This window comes from Sorex fumeus, unplaced genomic scaffold (genome assembly GCF_029834395.1).
Source record: "Sorex fumeus unplaced genomic scaffold, SorFum_2.1 ptg000034l, whole genome shotgun sequence".
NCBI lineage: Eukaryota > Metazoa > Chordata > Mammalia > Eulipotyphla > Soricidae > Sorex > Sorex fumeus.
The window spans coordinates 28,194,877-28,214,354 of record NW_026606091.1 but is presented as its reverse complement, the minus strand read 5'-3'; the positions used below and the strand labels follow the sequence as shown (position 1 = coordinate 28,214,354).

Genomic DNA, 19,478 nt, shown 5'->3' with positions numbered 1-19,478 from the left:
TGTTGCACAGAGACTTCCCTTTCTGAGCCCTGGAGGGCTCTTAATGACCCCACAGAATCTCCCCATCCCAGCTCTGCCCCTTTCTCTGAGACTCAGTCCATCCTATTGGGAGCTGGACACCAGACTTGGCCTTGGGGAAGCTGGACTCTTCTCTGGTGTTGCTCCCGGCCTGTTCTGGAAATCCCTCTCAATACACACACTCCCAACTAGGGCCACTCAGCCTGGCCACGCTGCCCTCACGAGTCCTGCAGCCTGAAAGGAACCCCAACTCCCCCATATCGCCCGTGCCCACTATGGCACCCCCGAGTGCCCCTGTCCTCCCTTCCCTGAGTACATTCAGGCCCCAGTGGTCTGCGGCTGTCCCCTGTAGCTCTGACATCTCCCCCTCTCACATTCGCTGGGCTGAGAATCAAATCCATCTCTGATGGTGGGGCACAGGGTCACTGTGGGCTTGTGCTGTCTGGGGAGCCTGTGGGCAGTGAAGGGTTCCACATTGGGGTGAGGCTCTGGGCAGAAAAGGTCCATCCAGTCCTTGAGAGGCTTAGAAAATACCTGGAGGTTTGTAGGTCCTTATCCTGAAACATCGACTGGCCACTAGGGGTGGGAACTCACATAGCATTGGGGCAAGGTGGGGGGCTCTTCCTGGGGGGCACTGCAGAGGGGGTATAGATGGGATAGGCACCATGGCAGTTACAGGCTCTGGACATGGTGAGACCCCATGGCACGGATTCCTCATCATCCAGAAGCACGAGCCATTCCTGGCAGGACCCGCCCCGCCCAATGGCACACACCCACACAGACTATGATGGATCCACTTATTGAAATAGTCGTGGTAACAGGATGGTGGTTGTCAGGGAGAGTGGCCCAGTCCTCCTCCTCTCTCTCCTCTGCCAGCAATTTATGATTTCCTAAACTTCCCCAAGACATGCCTACCACTCAGTTGCTCTGACTTCTACTGTCTGATGCTACAGTAACTTATTAGTCCTTGTTTCTGGCAATTTTTCAGGTTTTACTGTTCTTATTCAATCTCTATTATGTATAATAAAGTTTCTCTTTCTCCTCCTTCTTCCTCTCCCACTCTTTCTCTCTCTCTCTCTCTGTCTCTCTGTCTCTCTCTCTCTCTCTCTCTCTGTCTCTCTCTCTCTCTCTATGAGCTTCTTAATGTTTTCCATTAGCAACCTCTTTTTGTTAGGAAATTTTTTCCGTGGTCCCTGATTTTGAGGTATGTAAAATAAGGATACAAATATTTATTTGATAAATCATAAATAAATTTATTTGATTTTTTCTTTCTTTTTGGGTCACATCCAGCGATGCACAGGGGTTACTCCTGGCTCTGCACTTAGGAATTACTCCTGGCAATGCTCGAGGGACCATATGGGATGCTGGGAATTGAACCTGGGTTGGCCGCCTGAAAGGCAAACACCCTACCTGCTGTGCTATCGCTCCAGACCCCTACGTCATAAATAAATTTAAAGTAAAACAAGTATCTTTTAAGTTATGCAAACCCCGTGTGTAGTCTTGATCTACAGTTTAAGAAGCCAGGCCTGGTGCTCACACAAAGTGCTACCCTTATTTCTACACATATGTGAACAAAAGTGTGCACACATACATGCATACACATAGTCCATCTTCACTTTTACATACACATGCACACACATAAAAATGCACACTTTTACACATGCACATACAGTACAATCCACACATCTACACACATGCATACACACACCATGTACGTACAGTGCCATCCTCACGTCTACACACGAACATAAAAGTCAGACGTATGTTCTCACTGGTGCTGGGGGCCACCAGGGCCATCCCAGTGATGCTTGGGACCTCCAGGGCTGTAAATGGTGAAGTTCAGGAGGGGCCACGTGGGATAAATCCAGGGCTGGGTGTGTGCTTTGGTAACCCCTGTAACTATCTCCCCTTCCGCTCCCCCTGATTCCAGAGCTGGGGAAGATTGGGGTGAGATTTACAGAAGTAAAAGTTTCCCCACCACCCCAACTCTGCCCCCACAGGATCTGCCCTCACAGCTGCTCTAAGGAGACCCCATTCCAGCAGCAGCAGCAGCAGCAGCCCACAGGTCTGTCCCAAGCCCCGCCCAGCCCCCAGCAACTCCAAGTGAACAAGAGAAGACAGGCCAAGCATTAGGGATCCTGCAAGACAAAGGCGCCAACAGTTCCCCATCCCACCCCACCCCCATTCCCAGCGTGTCCCTTATCCCAGCATGCCTGGGGCCTGCTCCTCCCTGAGACTCCCGGGGTCTACTTCAGCCCCAAGATTGACAGCACAGATGACACTGCCCACTCACCTAGCGCAGGAGGAAGTAGTGGTTCTCGGGGACCGGGTTCTGGCAGAGCTCTATGACCAGGCTCTCCCCGCCCGCCTCCACCGCCACGCACCCCTCGGGCTGGTGGCTGTTGTAGCGGATCTCCTTCCGGGATGTATACTCGAAGAACTGCAAAGGAGCCGTCCGTGGGCAACGGTTACTGTCGGCCATGGAGGAATGGACGGACACCAGGCAGGATCAGAGCACAGAGGCCAGGCAGAGAGCCTGAGTGTCCAGTCTTGAGGGTCTGTGAGTGTCTGGCCAGAGTTCCCCAAGGCCCCCTTCTCATGCTCTGCTTCTTCCCTGAGTGTTTGAGACCCCACGCTGTCCCTACCCTTGAGCTGGCCAGAAAATGGACGGTCTCAGTAGCTGAGTGGGCAACTCTGAGGCCTGAGCTGCCCTTTCTCTTCTCTGGGCTTTTCTGCCTCTTCCCGGCAAACTTGAGGGAGTTTGATCCAAAGCAATGGCACTGTGGAATCACTAAAATGTCCTTTGCAGGCAGGAATTGCACTGCCAGGGAGAGGGCAGGCCTGGGTCACACAGGGAGACAGGGTGCTGGAATCCAGCTTCTCCGGCCAAGTAGGTGCCCTCCTGAGCCGACCCAGATCTGCAGGGTTTTCCTTTTTCTTCCTCTAACTGTAGGTATTGGTGCACAGTTAGTCATAACTGCACAAACGGGTTTCTCTGAGTCCTATCGGGCACTGCTTGCTTCATTTTCTATTTCCCAGATGTTCTACAATGTCTTGCCTGCACGGGAGAGCCTGGCAAGCTGCCCGTGATGTATTCCATATGCCAAACACAGTAACAATAAAGTCTCCAATGGAGACGTTACTGGGCCCGCTTGAGCAAATCGATGAACAACGGGAGGACCGTGACCGTGAGCTACAATGAGTCTGTATTATCTTTGCAGGCAGAGAATCAGTTCATCTCACCGCTCCAGAATTACATGGTGCAGGGCCAGAGGGATAATACAGTGGAGAGGGTGTTAGCCTTGCTGACCTGAATTCAATCCCTGGCATCCCATATGGTCCCCTGAGCACTGCCAGGAGTGATTCCTGAGTACAGAGCCAGGAGTAACCCCTGAGTAACCCCAGGTATGACTCAAAAACAAAAATAAAAACAAAAAAAAGAACTACATGATGTGAACCACCAGGAGGTCAAAAGGCACAATATTCCCAAAGAAGACATCTGAGCATGTATGGATCATGCAAGAGGAAACAATCAAATATAAACCATAAACATACAATGATGACAATTAGTTAAAACTAATTTTAACTTGTCAACACAAACTTGGCCAAGAGCATTGATTCATTCGAATGCCTAACAACCAGAATTGGACGTTTACATTTGAATGATGTGGCTCACTGCCTGCAGTTTCTATCTTTGTTGTCTATGCACCAACATCTCATTATGATGAAAGAGAAATCGAGAAGTTCTACATGGAGCTAGAGAAGTTCTATAAAGAAGACCACACCTTCTACAAGATCATTGTGGGTGATTTTAATGCCAAGATAGGACCGAGAAGATCAGCTGAAGAACTTCACATCGGGACCCATGGCCTAGAATGGAACGAACAGGGTGAGAGACTGTCTGAGTTCATCATGTCGACCAAGACCATTCATGGTAACTCACAGTTCCAGAAGGCAGAATCTAAACGATGGACATGGGAGTCTCCCGGTGGACGATTCCACAAGGAAATAGACCACATCATATTCAATCGACGGTTTTGCCTGACTGATGTCGCTGTTGTCCCAAAATTTCGAACGGGATTGGACCACCGTCTCCTTCGTGCAAAATTCTACTTCACAGAGCGGGGAGAAAGGGCTGCAAAGTTCAAAAAGAGAACTCCCAGAATGACCACCAACTGGGAACTCTTTGGTACTATTGCGGCAACATGGGAAGATGCCATTGTTGACAACATTGACGAGGAATACGATCGACTGGTTCAGCACCTCCATGAATGTGCGAGGAACGCCAAGAGAGAGATAGCCACAAAAAATCACCTATCTTCAAAAACTCTTGAGCTAATTCGCCAGCGTGGTTTGGCGCGTGCCTCAGGCAACCGCAAGCTAACGTCCAAGCTCCCAAAGCAGTGCAGAGATGCAATCAAGGAAGACCTCAAAGAGAAAGCAGAAGTACTGGGAGATGCGGCAGAAGCCGGGAAAAGTATTCATAACGCCCGCCTGTCCTTCGCCAACTACAAGACCAAGATGACTGCCCTCCAATGTCCTGATGGATCCATCACATCCTCCAAAACGGCAATGGAGAAGATTATCTATGACTTCTACTCAAATCTCTTCGACAGCCATGTCCACTTGCCAACATACCAAATTCTACAGGATGGATATGTCGTTCCCAATGTTCTCCCTTCCGAAATCCGACACACCATTTCGTCGGTAAAGAAACAAACAGCACCCGGCCCAGACAAGGTCAGACCTGAACACCTGAAAAACCTGCCGTCAGTACTCATCAATACACTGGCTCGGCTCTTCACTTGCTACCTGTCTGAATGCAAGGTTCCATCCCAATGGAAAACCAGCAGGACCGTACTACTGTTCAAGAAGGGAGACATCCATGACATTGGCAACTATCGCCCGATCTGCCTATTGTCTGTCATCTACAAGTTGTTCACTCGAGTCATCCTAAATAGGATTGGCAGAACACTAGATGAAGGACAACCATGCGAGCAAGCCGGGTTCCGCAAAGGATTCAGCACCATCGACCATATCCACACGATAACCAAGCTCATTGAGGTTTCTCGGGAGTTCAAGATGCCGCTTTGTTTAACGTTCATTGATTTAAAGAAGACCTTTGATTCTGTTGAGACGGAAGCAGTCATTGAAGCCCTAGCCAATCAGGGCATTCAAGCCCAATACATCAGGATCCTCCATGAGCTGTATTGCGGATTCACTACCAGGATCTCACCATTCTACAAAGAAGTGATCGTTGATGTCAAGAGAGGGGTGCGGCAGGGTGATACCATTTCACCGAAACTCTTCAGTGCCACCCTCGAGAACATCATGCGACGACTGGAATGGGAAGGAATGGGAGTGAAGATAGATGGTCGGCAACTACACCACCTCCGCTTTGCTGATGACATTGTTTTAGTAACACCAAACATCAGCCAAGCAGCACAAATGCTGGCTGACTTTGACCGTGAGTGTGGAAAGGTAGGACTACAGCTGAATCTTACGAAGACAATGTTTATGAGAAACAGCCTCGTACCTGATGCCCTCATCGCTCTCAATGGAACGACCATCTCCGAATGCAACAGCTATGTGTACCTAGGTCGAGAGATCAACATGACAAATGATCTGGCACCTGAGCTGCGCAGGAGGAAGAGAGCGGCTTGGAACGCCTTCAAGAACGTCGAAGAAATAGCTAAGAGGATGAAGAACCTCCACTCTGGGCACATCTCTTTGATTCCACTGTTCTTCCTGCATTAACATATGCCTCAGAGACCTGGGCCCTACGCAAACAGGATGAGAACTCTATTCAGGTCTCTCAAAGAAGAATAGAAAGAGCTATGCTTGGAATATCACGTTTCACTCAAATGAGAGAAAGAATCCGGAGTTCCGACATCCGTCGACGATCAAGAATCAGGGACACTGTCTCATTTGCCAAGGTGTCAAAAATCAGATGGGCTGGTCACGTAATGAGGTTTAAAGACGACCACTGGACTAGAGCTGTTACCGACTGGATTCCACAGGATGTCAAAAGACCGCGTGGCCGCCCACCTACCAGATGGTCAGACTTCTTCGTCAAGATCATGAACAATCGGTTTGAAGCCCTTCATGTTCCTGGAGCGAACAGATGCCATTGGGCTACACTAGCACGCGACAGGGACAAATGGAGACGTTACTGGCGCCTGCTCGAGCAAATCGACGACTAACGGGAAGTTAAGTGATTAAGTGATTAAGTTAAAACACAGAATCCAGAGTCTGTGCATAGAGGAAAGAGGGACAAGAAACTCACCTTCATCCTAAGGCGGTTTCTCCAGGTCCTCTCGGGCACACTTGCTTCACTTTCTAGTTCTCAAATATTTTACAATGAGTCTCTATTACCTTTACAAATTGAGGAGGTCAAATATTCACTTTTTAAAAAACACACATAGAGGTGCTGAAAGTAGATAAAGGACCAAACATAATGACCTCTCAGTATCTGTATTGCAAACCATAATGCCCAAAAGTAGAGAGAGAGTAAGAAAGAAATTGTCTGCCGTAGAGGCAGGGGATGGGGGTGGCAGGAGGGACACTGGGAACATTGGTGGTGGAAAATGAGCACTGGTGGAGGGATGGGTGTCTGATCATTGTATGACTGAAACTCAATCATGAAAGCCCTGTAACTGTATACCACAGTGATTCAACAAAAAAAAATTAAAATTAAAAAACAACAACACACATAGATCTTCCCCAATTTTCCTCTTTAAGAGGCTCCCAAGACCTTGAACCTAGGGGCCCCTGCTGCCTTTTTCCAGAGAGAAGCGTCACCTACCTGGTTCTGGCCCAGGCCATGACAGGTGTACAAAATGACCTGGTGCCCCACAATCTGGTTTTCATCAGGAGGATTATAGTCAAAGCAGAGTCCTTGCAATCCTTTATTGTGGAGCTACCAAGAAACATAACGGGAGTTTCCAGTTCAGGTTTACACACAACTGAGTCAACCCAGGATGCTGCGGGAGGAGAAACAGCGAGTGAGGAGGGCCCGGCACAAGAGCCAGGCCCAAAAGTAAGAGCTTCTGGGACCTGAGCGATAGTACAGAAGGTCAGATGGCTGGCCTTGCACATGGACAAACCCCAGCAACCCACAGAACCTCCTGAGCACCGCCAAGAGTGATCCCTGAGCACAGAGCCAGGAGTAAATCCCTGAGCACCGCCAGGCATGGACCCCACACCAAAAGTAAAAAAATAAATAAATAAGAGCTTCCTTAATTTATTCATTTTGGATTTTTTGGGGGGGATTGAAGGAGGGGAGTATCACATCTAGCAATGCTCAGGGCTTACTTCTGGCTCTGTGCTCAGAGATCACACCTGGTGGTGCTTGGTGGGGAATCCTATGGGGTGCTGGGGATAGTGCCCAGTTTGGTCACGTGCAAAGGCCTGAAGAGCATCATGCCCCATCATCCCCTCCAGGGCTGCACTTGGACAAAAGAGAAATGCAGTGGGACGGGATGGGGTGGGGATGCAGGAGACAGAGGCAGGGCGAGCAAGAGTGACACACTCCCTGGGGCAGGCAGCCCACGGCGGCCTCCTGATCCTCTCAGCACCTCGGGAGACCTGGACACTTCACAGTGGCCAAGGATTTGAACGTATTCAGAGCCCACTGGGCGCTGACAAAGGGCTTCCAGAATGGGGGAAGCAGCGTCGCCCAGCCGTGCAGCCCAGGAGAGGGGAGTCTCTACCTTGGCGTGATTTCTCTCCAGAGTGAATGGCACTGGGGCCGGAGAGGGTCTGGGGGGTGAGGGCACTTGCCAGGCAGGCAACCAAGCCCCAGTCTGATGCCAGCACCATCATGAGTCACCACTGAGCACCACCGGGTGAAGCCCAACCCCAACCCCCACAGCCCAAATACTTCCCATTTGTGTGCATGGGTTTGGGGGGGAGCGGAACGGGTGTTTAGGCCATACTTCGAGGTACTCAAGGGCCACTCCTGACGGTGTTCAGGGGACCACGTCTGGCACCGGGGATCAAACTAGGGTTGGCCACACAGAGGGCAAAGCTTAACCTTAACCCCGGGACTATCTCTCTGCCCCCCCCCAAAGAATTCTTTTCTCTTTCTTTTGGTGAACAACAGAAGTGACTCTCCTTTTCCTGCCCCATCCTCCTCTACCCCCCCCCCCGGTCCCCAAGGACCCCTGCGGTGGGAATGACTAACTGGCCCAGACACTGAGACTCGAGTGTGAAGTGATGTGATGGGTAGAGGTGGTGTGGAGAGTCCAGGCAAGCCTCAGTCTCCTCATGCACAAAATCACAGGCAGAACCTGACTCTCGTTCACATGCTCCCACGTGAGCGAACTGAGAGCCAAACCCAGCCGGGGGAGGGGAAGAGCCAGGGGATACAACAGGGGAGGGCCGGGGCTGGGGAGCCCAAGGGACCCCATCGAGGACCTGCCCCATGCAGGGGGTGGGGACCCTGCCGGCATCCCTGCCGGGCGCAGCCCTCTCACCATCCCAAAGCAGCCGGGCCGGTCCTCGGGCACGTGCAGCTCAGGATACACGTTCTCCAGGAACCACCTGAAGTCCTTACCCTTGAGCTTCTCACGGAGCTGCTGCCTCTCGGTCACGTCTCCAAAGGACTCCTGAGGGGGGTCCATGCGGTCAGCCTGACGGTCCTCCACAGTCCCCCACTCCACCCCACCCCAGTCCTGGGGCGTGACGATGCCCCCAAGCCCCAGCTGTGCAGGTGTGGGTGGGTGCCTAGGGAGAGAGCTGTGGCAGCCGGGGTACCACCCCCCCCCACACACACACACATGTGCGCGCACACACACACATACAGGGTTCCGCGTTGCCCAGCTCCAGCCTGGGGAAACCCAGTGCACCTCGATGGTCATGAAGCACCTAGGACATGACGGGAGCCCCAAACCCCCAGCCCTGTGGGCATCCCTGGACACAAAGCACTTCTTCAATGGGACAGATTGAGGAAGGCTGGCTGAGGTAGACAGCCATGCAAAGCCAAAAGACGGGGCTGGGATGAGATGAGTTAGCACACATATGCATGACCCATCCCCGGCACCACACACACACACACACACACACACACACACACACACATACATACTCTGTGTTGAAGAGATAGCTCAATGGTCAAGAGCATATACAGGAGGCCCAGGTCCGAGTCCCAGCACGGCAGGGAACCCCCAGCACTGAGTCAAGGGTAGACCCCAAGCACCTCCAGGTGGGGGTCAAAAGTAAAAGGGAACCAGAGAGCTCGTGCAAAGGGCAGGGCACTTGCCTGGCAGGTGGCCACCCTGCCCTGGTCCCTGCCACCTCATTTGGTTCCCAGAAAAAAATCACCAGGCATGATCCCTGAGTGCAGAGCCTGGAAGAGGCCCTGGCGACCATGGCATGGGGCCTGACCTCCCCTCCACGACAGAAATACCCACGATCTGAAGAACATGCAGTGGCTGGAGGTAGCCGAAACCCAGCCCTGATTTTCCTAGAAGCAACAAGCTCAGGGTCCCCCAACCTGGGGTGGGCAGCATGAGCTGCTGGGTGTGATTCTCAAGGCCGGGTGGGCATCAAGAGACATCAGCAGAGGGTCATCACAACCATGGAGGAATCAAGCAGTCCCCCACTGGCCTCACTAAGGCCCACCGCAGCTTCTGCCTCCGGAAGTGGATGTGCGGGCATGGAGGGTGGAGGGAGGAGGGTGGAGGAAGGGGGGGGTTGGTTCTGAGGAGGCCTGCAGGGGTGAAGGCAGACGGGGCGGGCGGGAGGAGCTCACCAGGCGTGCGTGGGGGTTGCGGTGGTAGAAGAGCTCCTTGAACTCATCCAGCCACACTTCGGCAGCGCGGACACTGTTGGCCAGAGCCTTTTTGCGTGAGTAGGGAGCTTGCTTGGGGAAGACGTGGCCGACGTGTGAGCAGGGGTGCGTCTCCAGGGTCCCACCGCACTGCCAGATCTGCAGGGCAGCGGAGTGGCTGGGTGAGGGGAGCGGGTCCATCGGCACGGCTGTCCCTTGAGGACAGAGGCCGGGCACCAAGCATCACCCAAAGAGACACTGCCGAGACCGCACCCTCCAGGGCATGAAACAGGCGACCCCCCCCACCCCACTCCTCACCCCACCGCCCATCCCCGCCTCACCCACCCCCATGCACACGCGGGCTCCAGAACGCAGCCAAAGAACAAGGGAGCGGCCCCAAGGTCTAGCCACCAGAACCAAGACCACAAGCCCATGCACTGCTTGCTCATGCGCGGGGCTCACAGGGCCCAGAGTGGGCCCGGCCAGGAGCCCGTGGGTGGGTGACAGTCCACATGGGCGGATTACCTGATCTCCTAGCCAGAGAAGAGAGGAAAGCAGCTAGGAAGGAGAGAAGTTGGGAAGGGGGAAAGAGGAACTGCCAGACACAGGAAGAGCAGCCTGGCACCTGGAGGAGAGGCAGAAAGACCATTAAAAGCGCACCTCAAAACCCAACGAGGTAGACTCATGCAAGGGCAGAGGGGTGTGAACCACCACACCCCACCACTGGCCCCCAGGATGAACCATCCAGAAAAGCAGCTGAAGCGCTGGAGACACAGTACAATGGGGTTGGGCACCTGCCTTGCATGTACCTGACCCAGGTTCAGATTCTGGCAGCTCCGACCGTCCCCTGAGCACCGCCAGGAGTGAGCCCTGAGTTTGGGTTTCAACCAAATTCAAAAAGAAAATTTTTTTTGAAAAAAAAAAAGACCCAAAAGGACAGTACCTTACGATGGGAGAAGGAAAGCCCTGCGTGGAAGATAAAATTTCTATTTGGTTCACTCTTTATGCAAAGCTGGGATGTTCTATTACTTAAAAAAAAAAATTTCAGGGGCCAGAACACTAGTACAGCGAGAAGAGCATACTGCCTGGCATGGGGCCAACCCAGGTTCAATCCACGGCATCCCACATGGTCCCCCGAGCACAGATAGGAGTCATCTCTGAGGGTAGAGCCCGGTATAACCCCTGAGCACCACTGTGTGTGGCCCCAAAACAAAACAAGCAAGCAGAAAAGATGAAAAAATTTCTCACAAAAATTAAACAGAGGGGCTGGAGCGATAGCACAGTGGGTAGGGCGTTTGCCTTGCACGCGGCTGACCCAAGTTTGATTCCCAGCATCCCATATGGTCCCCCAAGCACCGCCAGGAGTAATTTCTGAGCACAGAGCCAGGAGAAACTCCTGAGCATCGCAGGGTGTGACACAAAAAGCCGAAAAAAAAAAATTAAACAGAAATTTTTAACATCATCAAAAAGCATGACCAATGGCATATGGTCTTGAAATGTAATATGCCAGACACAAGTTCATTGGGAATCCCACGGAAATGGCGGGGGTTCTCACAGAACTGTCCCTCGGGGATTCTGAGGGCAGAGGGCGGCCTCAGGGGGTTCACTCGTTTAGAATGTGACTCTTGCTCCGGCCTGCACGTCCAGCCACTGAACCTGACCCCTTTAACAAACTCTCCCGAGAATCCTTCTCGGTGTCAGACTCTGAAAGTCACCCTGCTACATACATACAGAGGCGACTTCCTAAAGAGCTCAGCAAGCCTGGCGACCAAAGGTGGACCAGGAGGCAGGATGCTGTGTCTGGGGCCAACCTCGGCCCAGGGCAGCAGAGGGGAAGAAAAGAACCAGGGGACCTAGGAGGTTCCTTCCCTGCCTCCTGCTTTTCTAGTTAAAAGCACGTTCTGTGAGAAGGTCAGATGAGAGAAGCACATATATAGGCTGTCCACGTGTCCACTCTCAGGACACTGGACAAAAGGCCAAGGCGGGGTAAAGCCCAACAGGTTTTCATGAAATCCAGAGAGACAGAGGCATGGAGAGAGAGAGAGAGAGAGAGAGAGAGAGAGAGAGAGAGAGAGAGAGAGAGAGAGAGAGAGAGAAAGAGAGAGAGAGAGAGAGAGAGAGAGAGAGAGAGAGAGAGAGAGAGAGAGAGAGACAGACAGACAGACAAGCACGGCTACAGAAAGAGAGACAGACCCGAAAGGAGAATTCGAGGTTTTCTCCGCCCCAAACTTCCATTCCTGTATCATAAGACCCCAGATACTGAAAATATTTCTTACTCACAGCAAACAGCCCACCAGCCATTGTCGGGGAGCTGGAAGAGTTGCAACACATGCGTCTCAGTGCCGGCCGCAGGAACCCTTACCCAGGCCTGATCTGCCTTCATCAGTCTGGGAGCACTGGTGGTGGGGGGGCTCTGCTGGGAGTCCTAGCTCAGGAAGCTCCCAGACCCCTCCAAATAATCAGAGAACTGCGTGTGATGCGTGTGCTCTCGAGGGGTCAAGGGCAGGGACAGCTGTTTCCAGGGCAGAGAGGGTACAGGCCCGGGGCGTGTCCAGTACAGAGGAATGAACGGTGCTGGGAAGGCCTCAGCATGGGCAAAGTCTAAGCATGAGAGGACCCCGGCAGCTGCAGATGGACCCGGAGAGAGGGCGGAGAGAGCACATGGCTGGGAGGGTGGCGGGGTGGGCTGTGGTGGTGGTCTCACAGCAGAGCCCAGGCGCTCACAGATGCAGCTGGGGGCTGCTGGAGGCCATGAAAGATGATTCTAGCACATTTCCCTGAAGCCCTTGATTCTGGCGTCTTCCCCGGCCCCCAGAGGTGGCTCAGGTCGAAAGCTGGAAGGGAAGCACCCCAGAGTGCAGATGTGGGTGTGGGAAACTGGTGGCAGCCGGGTCCTTGCGGTGGCACTGGGGGACCCACCCAGCACTACAGGCTCAGAGTACAAGGGGAAAGGCCAGTGGGACTCCTTGGTGGGGGATGGAAGAAGAGGAGGGAGGGAAGACCAAGGAAGGGAGAGAAGAGAGAGAAAAGGGAGGGAGAGAAGGAGGGAAGAAGAGAAGGAGGGAGGCAGAGGGAGAGGGAGGGAGAGAGAGATGGAGGAAGGAAGGAAGGAAGGAAGGAAGGAAGGAAGGAAGGAAGGAAGGAAGGAAGGAGGGAAAACGGAGGGAGGGAGGGAGGGAGGGAGGGAAGGAGGAAGGGAGGAAGGGAAGGAAGGAAGGAGGGAAAGAATGAGGGAGGGAAGGAAGGAAGGAAGGAAGGAAGGAAGGAAGGAAGGAAGGAGTGGGGGAGGGAAGGAGGAAAAAGGGAGGGAGGGAGGGAGGGGTGCCAGCATGAGAGCACTTTCACATGGCTTTAGGGTATATGTCTAGGGAACAGGGTGACTGAAACATGCAAGAAAGCTGAGATGATGTGTGGAGTTCATGCACAATTCAATCAGCTAATCAGTGGCTGAATAAATAGCAGTACTCCTACATTAAAAAAAAAAAACAACCAAAAACTGAGATCTGGGAGGGGGCAGGCAACTGGCCATGAAGCTGCTGCATGTGTGCATGTGTGTGGGTGTGTGCACATGTCTTCATATGTGTGCACTGGGGGAGGGGTGGGGGGGGGGGAGGGAGTATGTCTCGACATCACAGGCTGCATCTGTGACCTGACACATGATCCCTCCTCCTCTGCCTCAGTCTCTAAATCTGCTGTGTGAGGGGCAATGCCAGCGGCCCCCCAGTGGCCACTCAGCAATCCGGGTGTCACCCTCAATCCGTCTTTTTTTCCCAGATGTCAATCAGCTTCTCCAAATCCCCCCACCGCCCCGGAGGTCCCCCCACCCCCCAGTCTCAGCCTCCGTCTTCTCCTGCGCCCGCATTTCTGACGGGGAAGTCTGCAGAGCCTCCTAACACATGCCTGGTCCCTGCACCCCATCCTGTGCCCACCAGCTCCCTCACCACGAGGCACCAGGAGTAATTCCTGAGTGCAGAGCCAGGAGTAACCCCGAGCCTCAGCAAGTGTGGCCCGAAAACTAAGCCAAACAAATGAAACAGAACGCGAGCAGCCGGGCTCAGACCCAGGCTCACCCACTGACCAACGCTGGCTCTCGGCTGCCCTCACCCTGCGCCCTCACCCATCCCCTAACTGGCTTCAGTCCCACAGAGGCCTGCCACTAAGTGCTCAGAGTCGTCACCATGGAGTCACCACCTGACCCAGAACCCCACGCCCACCTGGACAGCCGGAAGTGGCAGCCAGCCACCTCGGGCCCTGGAGACTGGCACCAGTCCAGGGGGCAGGGCACCTGTGATATCAGTCCTCCCCGGGGCATGGCACACAACTCCTGGACGGCGGACACACCCACCGGAGGTGAAGGGGCCAACAAAACCGGCCACGTTGACACAAGGCAGAATTATGGGTTCCCAAGGCAAACATCTCGGGACCGGCAAGAAGGCAAACGCGAAGGGACAAAGCGTGGTGGCCTCATTCGCGTGAGGCGTCTGGAAGGGGGAAAGTTTTTCTGGGGGTGTGTTAGAGGCCATGGAGCCGTTAGGGGCTGGGGTTGACACACACCGCCTGACGGTTGGAGAGATTCTGCGAGGTCGAGGGAAAAGCGCGCTTGAGTCTCCCAAGTTATATATTTAAGAACGGTCAGAGCAGTACATTTTAGGATACATACTTCACCCTATTTTTATTTATCTTGTTTTGGCTTTGGCTTTGGGACCACACCCGGCAATGCTCGGGGGCAACTTCTGGCTCTGCACTCAGGAATCACTCCTGGTGGTGCTCGGGAAACCATAACAGGGTGCCTGGGGGATCGAACCCAGGACAAACCCCTGCAAGGCAAGCGCCCCTACCCACTGAACTCTCTCTCCAGCCCCCTCACCTTTGTTTTTAAATAAACAAAATAGGCCAATGAATATGAACCCCACACTTAGAGCAGGGTGGGTGCAGAGTAAAAAAATAATCAGCAGATGCTTTAGAACAAAACCAGGTGGGGCCCCAGCGAAGCATCCCTGCCCTCCCCCGAGGCGTCTGCTGCAGTTGGGGCGGGGGGTTACGCTCCCAGCCAGTCCTGACCTGATGACATCGATGGGGGACCGCATCTGCTTCCGCTCCCGCTCAGGGACCACGTGCCACGTGAACACCAGCCGCCAGTCAAAGCCACCGATCTGAGGCTCTCCGGAGTTGCCCAGGTACTCAAAAGTGTTCCAGTCAATCACGTCCAACACGGGGCACACCACCGCCGTCTCCTCCTCCCCGATCCTGCAGTGACCACACACACACACACACACACACACACACACACACACACACACACACACACCCCAGATATGGCCAGAGACGGGGTGGCCAGGAACGCCCCCCCCTTCCAAGCCGTGCTCGCTCCCACTCCACTGAGGGCCAGTGTGTGCCCTCAGGTCTCCTGCTTCTGGACCCTGCATGGCATCGGTCCCCAATGCCACCCTCCAGCCTGGGATTCAGAAGGAGAGCGAGACACGATGATGGCTCTGCTCTCAGCCCCTGGCACTGGCCTGGGCCCCTGGGAGTCCAGCTGCCGGGACCCTCTTTGAAGCTGGGGAAGAGAAAGAAGCCATGAAGGGAGCCAGAGTGGGTGAGGACAGGGATGGGGAGGGCAGAGAGCAGCAGGGTGAGGCTGGGGGCCGGATGATGGACACCCACACCTGGGAGAGGAGACAGTGGGTGCGTGTGCTTCCAGAGGCCAGCTGCGCAGACCCTGAACTGCCCCGCATCCTTGTCCACGCCACATGGGGGCACAGCCCACCTGGAGAAGTCTGGGGGTGGCCGACAACAGTGATGCAGCATCAGGAGGGAGGAAGTGGAGGGAGTAAGGTGGGTCTGGGGGAAGGGCAGCCTGGAGTGGTTCCCCTCCCCCCTGCATTTAAAAACCTTTCAAACAATGATACTTAAAAGCCTAGTTTAAGACTACAGGGGTAAGAAGATAAAAATAACCCAGGCGAGGGCCATCTGCTTCCTGTCCATGATTCTGCTCATGGTTTCCTAGTGACGCTAAGGAAGGTGGACGCCAGAGACACAGGACCCCAGGGAAGGTGCCTGCCCGACAGGTGGCTACCCTGGTTCAATCCCCAGCACCCCATGTGGTCCCCTGAACACCACCAGGAGTGATCCCTAAGCAGAGCCAAGAGTAAGCCCTGAGCACTCACGGGTAAGCCCCTTCACACACACAGCTCCGCCCCCAAAAAGATACAGGGGCTGGAGCCATAACACAGTGGGTAGGGCTTTTGCCTTCCACGCGGCTGACCCGGGTTTGATTCCCAGCATCCCATAGAATCCCCTGAGCACCACCAGGAATAATTCCTGAGTGCATGAGCCAGGAGTGACCCCCTGTGCATTGCCGGGTGCGACCCAAAAAAGCAAAAAATAAATAATAAATAAATACATAAGAGAAATTACTGTGAATCACCATTTCTGTGGGTCCCATCAGACTTGACGAGCCCCAGGCAACACAGGTACTGGATGACCTGGGAAAGTCAGCCCAGCATGAAGGAAAGACGACCAAAATGTGCTGCCTAGAGCTGTGATCTGATAAGATCCACACCATCCTGTTCTTGGCCTCTCTGCCCACGGCAGCACTTTTCGACTCAGGCACCTGACCAGCGGCAGTAAAAGCAACTCCCCTGTACCAGCAAGCCGTGGGTACAGCAGCGCCTGATGCCCTCGAGGCTCCCAGCCCTGGGTCCCTGATCATGTGACCAGGGATGGAGCCGTGGCCTGAGACTGGGGGACGGGGCAGCCAGGCCGAACCCGAGGCCCACGGAGCTGGGTCTCCCGTGTTCCCACTGGGCACCGCCCAGGCACCTCTGCAGCAGCGGCTCCAGCCAGCCCTCGTGGCACTCGCAGTGGCAGTCCAGGAAGGTGAGGACGTCGCCCTTGGCCCCCGAAGCCCCGAGCAACCGGGCGCGCACCAGGCCCTCCCTCTTGGTGGCGCGGATGAGGCGCACCTTGGGCAGGTGGGCCAGCTCGGCTTCCAGGCGCTCCTTCAGGTGCTCTGGGGAGGAGAATGGGGCAGCCGGCTCACTCCCACCCTGCCCGGGCAAGGGAAGGCTGGGATGGAGAACTCTAGAACCACCAGCAACATTCCCACGTCCCCCCCTTGGACCCAGACGCCCAGGTATCAGGACTGTCAGGACTTGGTGCCCAACTGGGTCTATCAGCATCGCCTCACGCTCACCTGCCCTGCACTCTGTCATGGGCAACGCTGTCATGGGCAACGCTAAATGACCCCAAATACTCTTCCCACAATTTCCAGCCGAGCACATGGCCACCACCCCAAAGACATCAGTTCCCCAGGTTAAGATGTGTGATCCCCAACGCCCCACCTGGTCCTCTGAGCACACCAGGAGTGAGCCCTGAGCACAGGGCCAGGAGCAAGCCCGGAGAACCGCCCAGCGGGCCCCAGAACAAACAAGCGAGACTACAGTCCTGAGCATCCCCTGCAGCCAGGTGTGGCCAGGTGACTATTCTTCTGCAGGGTGGGAGGTGAGACCCCTACTAGGTGCTGCCCGAGTCCCCTGGACACCCTTCAGGACAGGTGGGAGTGAGAGAGAGAGGGGAGGGGCCAGGCTGGGGCAGCCCAGGGAGGACAGCACCCCAAAGAAGGCGAGTGTTCATCCCTGCACCCACCCCTGGCCCCCACACCTGGCCCCCACACCTTCCCTCACAGTTGGCCCCCAACACCTCTCCCCCACCTCTGTCCCCAAGACCTCTCTCGCACACCCACCCCCAACACCTGCCCTCTACACCTGTTACCCAATGCCAATAGCCCATATCTATCCCCAACACCTGTCCCCCACACCTGCTCCCACACCTGCCGTCTACAGCCATACCCCAACTGCGAGGGAGACGTTCCCTGTTATCTCCTTTAAATCACTGTTATCTAGAGCCTCACAGAGAACAGCCCAGCACAGCCTTCAATCAGAACCCGTCCACAGCGAGAACCAGACAGAGCTCAGAGGCAAGAGCAGGGGAGGGGAGGATGGGGGTCAAGGGAGGGCGGGGTGGGGGGAGGGGAGGTCAGGGCAGGGTAGAGGGGAGGCCGGGTACCTCTATCACTATAGTCATCCACCAGGATGACCTCCTCCAGCAGGATGTCTGGGGACGTCTCGAGGACACTGTAAACGGTGCGAAGGAGGGTTGACCAAGCTTCGTTATAAAACGCGATGATCACTGACGTCGTTGGCAGACCTTCATAATTGTACTTCTGCTCTCTGCACCTGCAGAAGCAACACAGCCTCAGGGACGGGGAACACCCTGCACCGGGGCATCCCAGGCCTGGCACGGTGCTTCGAAGGACCTCTGAAGGGAACATCAATCATGGTTGAGACCTGCCATAGAATTTGGTCGCATCTTCTAGAAATGCTTTGCCCTGGAGCCTCCTGGAAGCCTCGGTAGCTCCCAAGAAAGATTGTACAACGACACCCAAAAAGCCTGAAGTCACTCTGGTAAGGGCAGGCTGGGTCACCCACGAAGTCGTACTGTTGACATGGCCTCCAGGGCCAGATGGGCCAATGATGAACCTGGCTCAGATCCAATGCTACAGGGCCATCCCTGGGCCGGGATGGGATCCTCCAGAGCCAAACTTGATGGTGCCCAGGGGGCAGGCAGTGTCCAGGGAGGCACTTGGGTCTTTTCACACGGTCCCCTGACCCTGAGCTCTCTCCCTGGTCTGAGGTTGTGTATTTAAGCTGGGCAGCAACGTTCACAGTTGTGCCACCCAAAACCTAGGCTGGCTCCAAAGACAGGAAGACGGTGCCATCCTCAGGCTGAGCAGGTTTCCCCTCTGTCCACTCCCACTTCAACCCCACTGCCCAGCTTCTACTCAGCTCTCTCCCCCTCTGCCTGGCACCCTCCCTACCCTCCTTCCAGAACCACCTGGAAAAAGCCCTGTGTGGAGAACACCTGTCTGGGGTGGCCGCTCCCTTCGACCATCTCCCGTTCCTGCATACCAAAAACTCATGTCCGCTCCACTCATCCCCTCCTCCCACGCCCCAAGTCTCCTCACAGACACGTTTGACTCATGGAAGACTTGGGGCAGGGGCACAGGAATGCTAGGGACTCTGGTGGACACCACGGGGCAGCCTTGTGGGGAGAGGAGGTTCGGGAAAACGTATATCTGGCTGAGAATCAAATCCATCTCTGATGGTGCGGCACAGGGTCACTGTGTGCTTGTGCTGTCTGGGGAGCCTGTGGGCATTGAAGGGTTCCACACTGGGGTGAGGCTCTGGGCAGAGAAATTCCATCCAGTCCTTGAGAGGTTTGGGAAATACCTGGAGGTTTGCAGGTCCTTTACCTGAGGCATGATCTTGCCACTAGGGGGCCTGGCACCCATGACGCATTGGGGGCAAGGTGGGGGCTCTTCCCGGTGGGCACTGCAGCGGGGCTGTAGACGCAACAGGCACCATGGGCATGGGCATGTCATGTCAGGTTCTGATCCATGGGGAGACCCCCACAGGACAGCTCATGCTTCATCAAGAAGCATGAGCCGTTCCCTGGCAGGACCCGCCCCACCCAATGCCACACACCCACACAGGCTGGGATGCATCCATTTGTAGAAACAATCTTGGAAACAGGACAGTGGCTGTCAGGGAGACTGATTCAGCCCTCTCCCCTCTCTCTCCTCTGCCACCAATTCATGATCCCCTAAACTGTCCCAGGTAGTGCCTAG

The 19,478-nt window shown here is 54.8% G+C and overlaps 1 protein-coding gene across 1 annotated transcript in view; it reads right to left on the bottom strand.

Annotated features, from left to right (window-relative positions):
* LOC130026608 (polypeptide N-acetylgalactosaminyltransferase 12-like) overlaps positions 1-19,142 on the bottom strand; it is a 34,082-nt gene extending 14,940 nt beyond the window's left edge. The window contains exons 1-11 of the mRNA XM_056117447.1: positions 19,104-19,142; positions 18,669-18,751; positions 17,858-18,027; positions 16,613-16,802; positions 14,852-15,037; positions 11,984-12,101; positions 9,773-9,949; positions 8,496-8,627; positions 6,824-6,937; positions 2,319-2,458; positions 1,738-1,753 (exon numbers count right to left, since the gene is read on the bottom strand). Coding sequence (XP_055973422.1) covers positions 1,738-1,753; positions 2,319-2,458; positions 6,824-6,937; positions 8,496-8,627; positions 9,773-9,949; positions 11,984-12,101; positions 14,852-15,037; positions 16,613-16,802; positions 17,858-18,027; positions 18,669-18,751; positions 19,104-19,142 — 1,365 coding nt within the window. The remainder of the gene's footprint in view (positions 1-1,737; positions 1,754-2,318; positions 2,459-6,823; positions 6,938-8,495; positions 8,628-9,772; positions 9,950-11,983; positions 12,102-14,851; positions 15,038-16,612; positions 16,803-17,857; positions 18,028-18,668; positions 18,752-19,103) is intronic.
* Between the last annotated feature and the right edge of the window lie 336 nt (positions 19,143-19,478).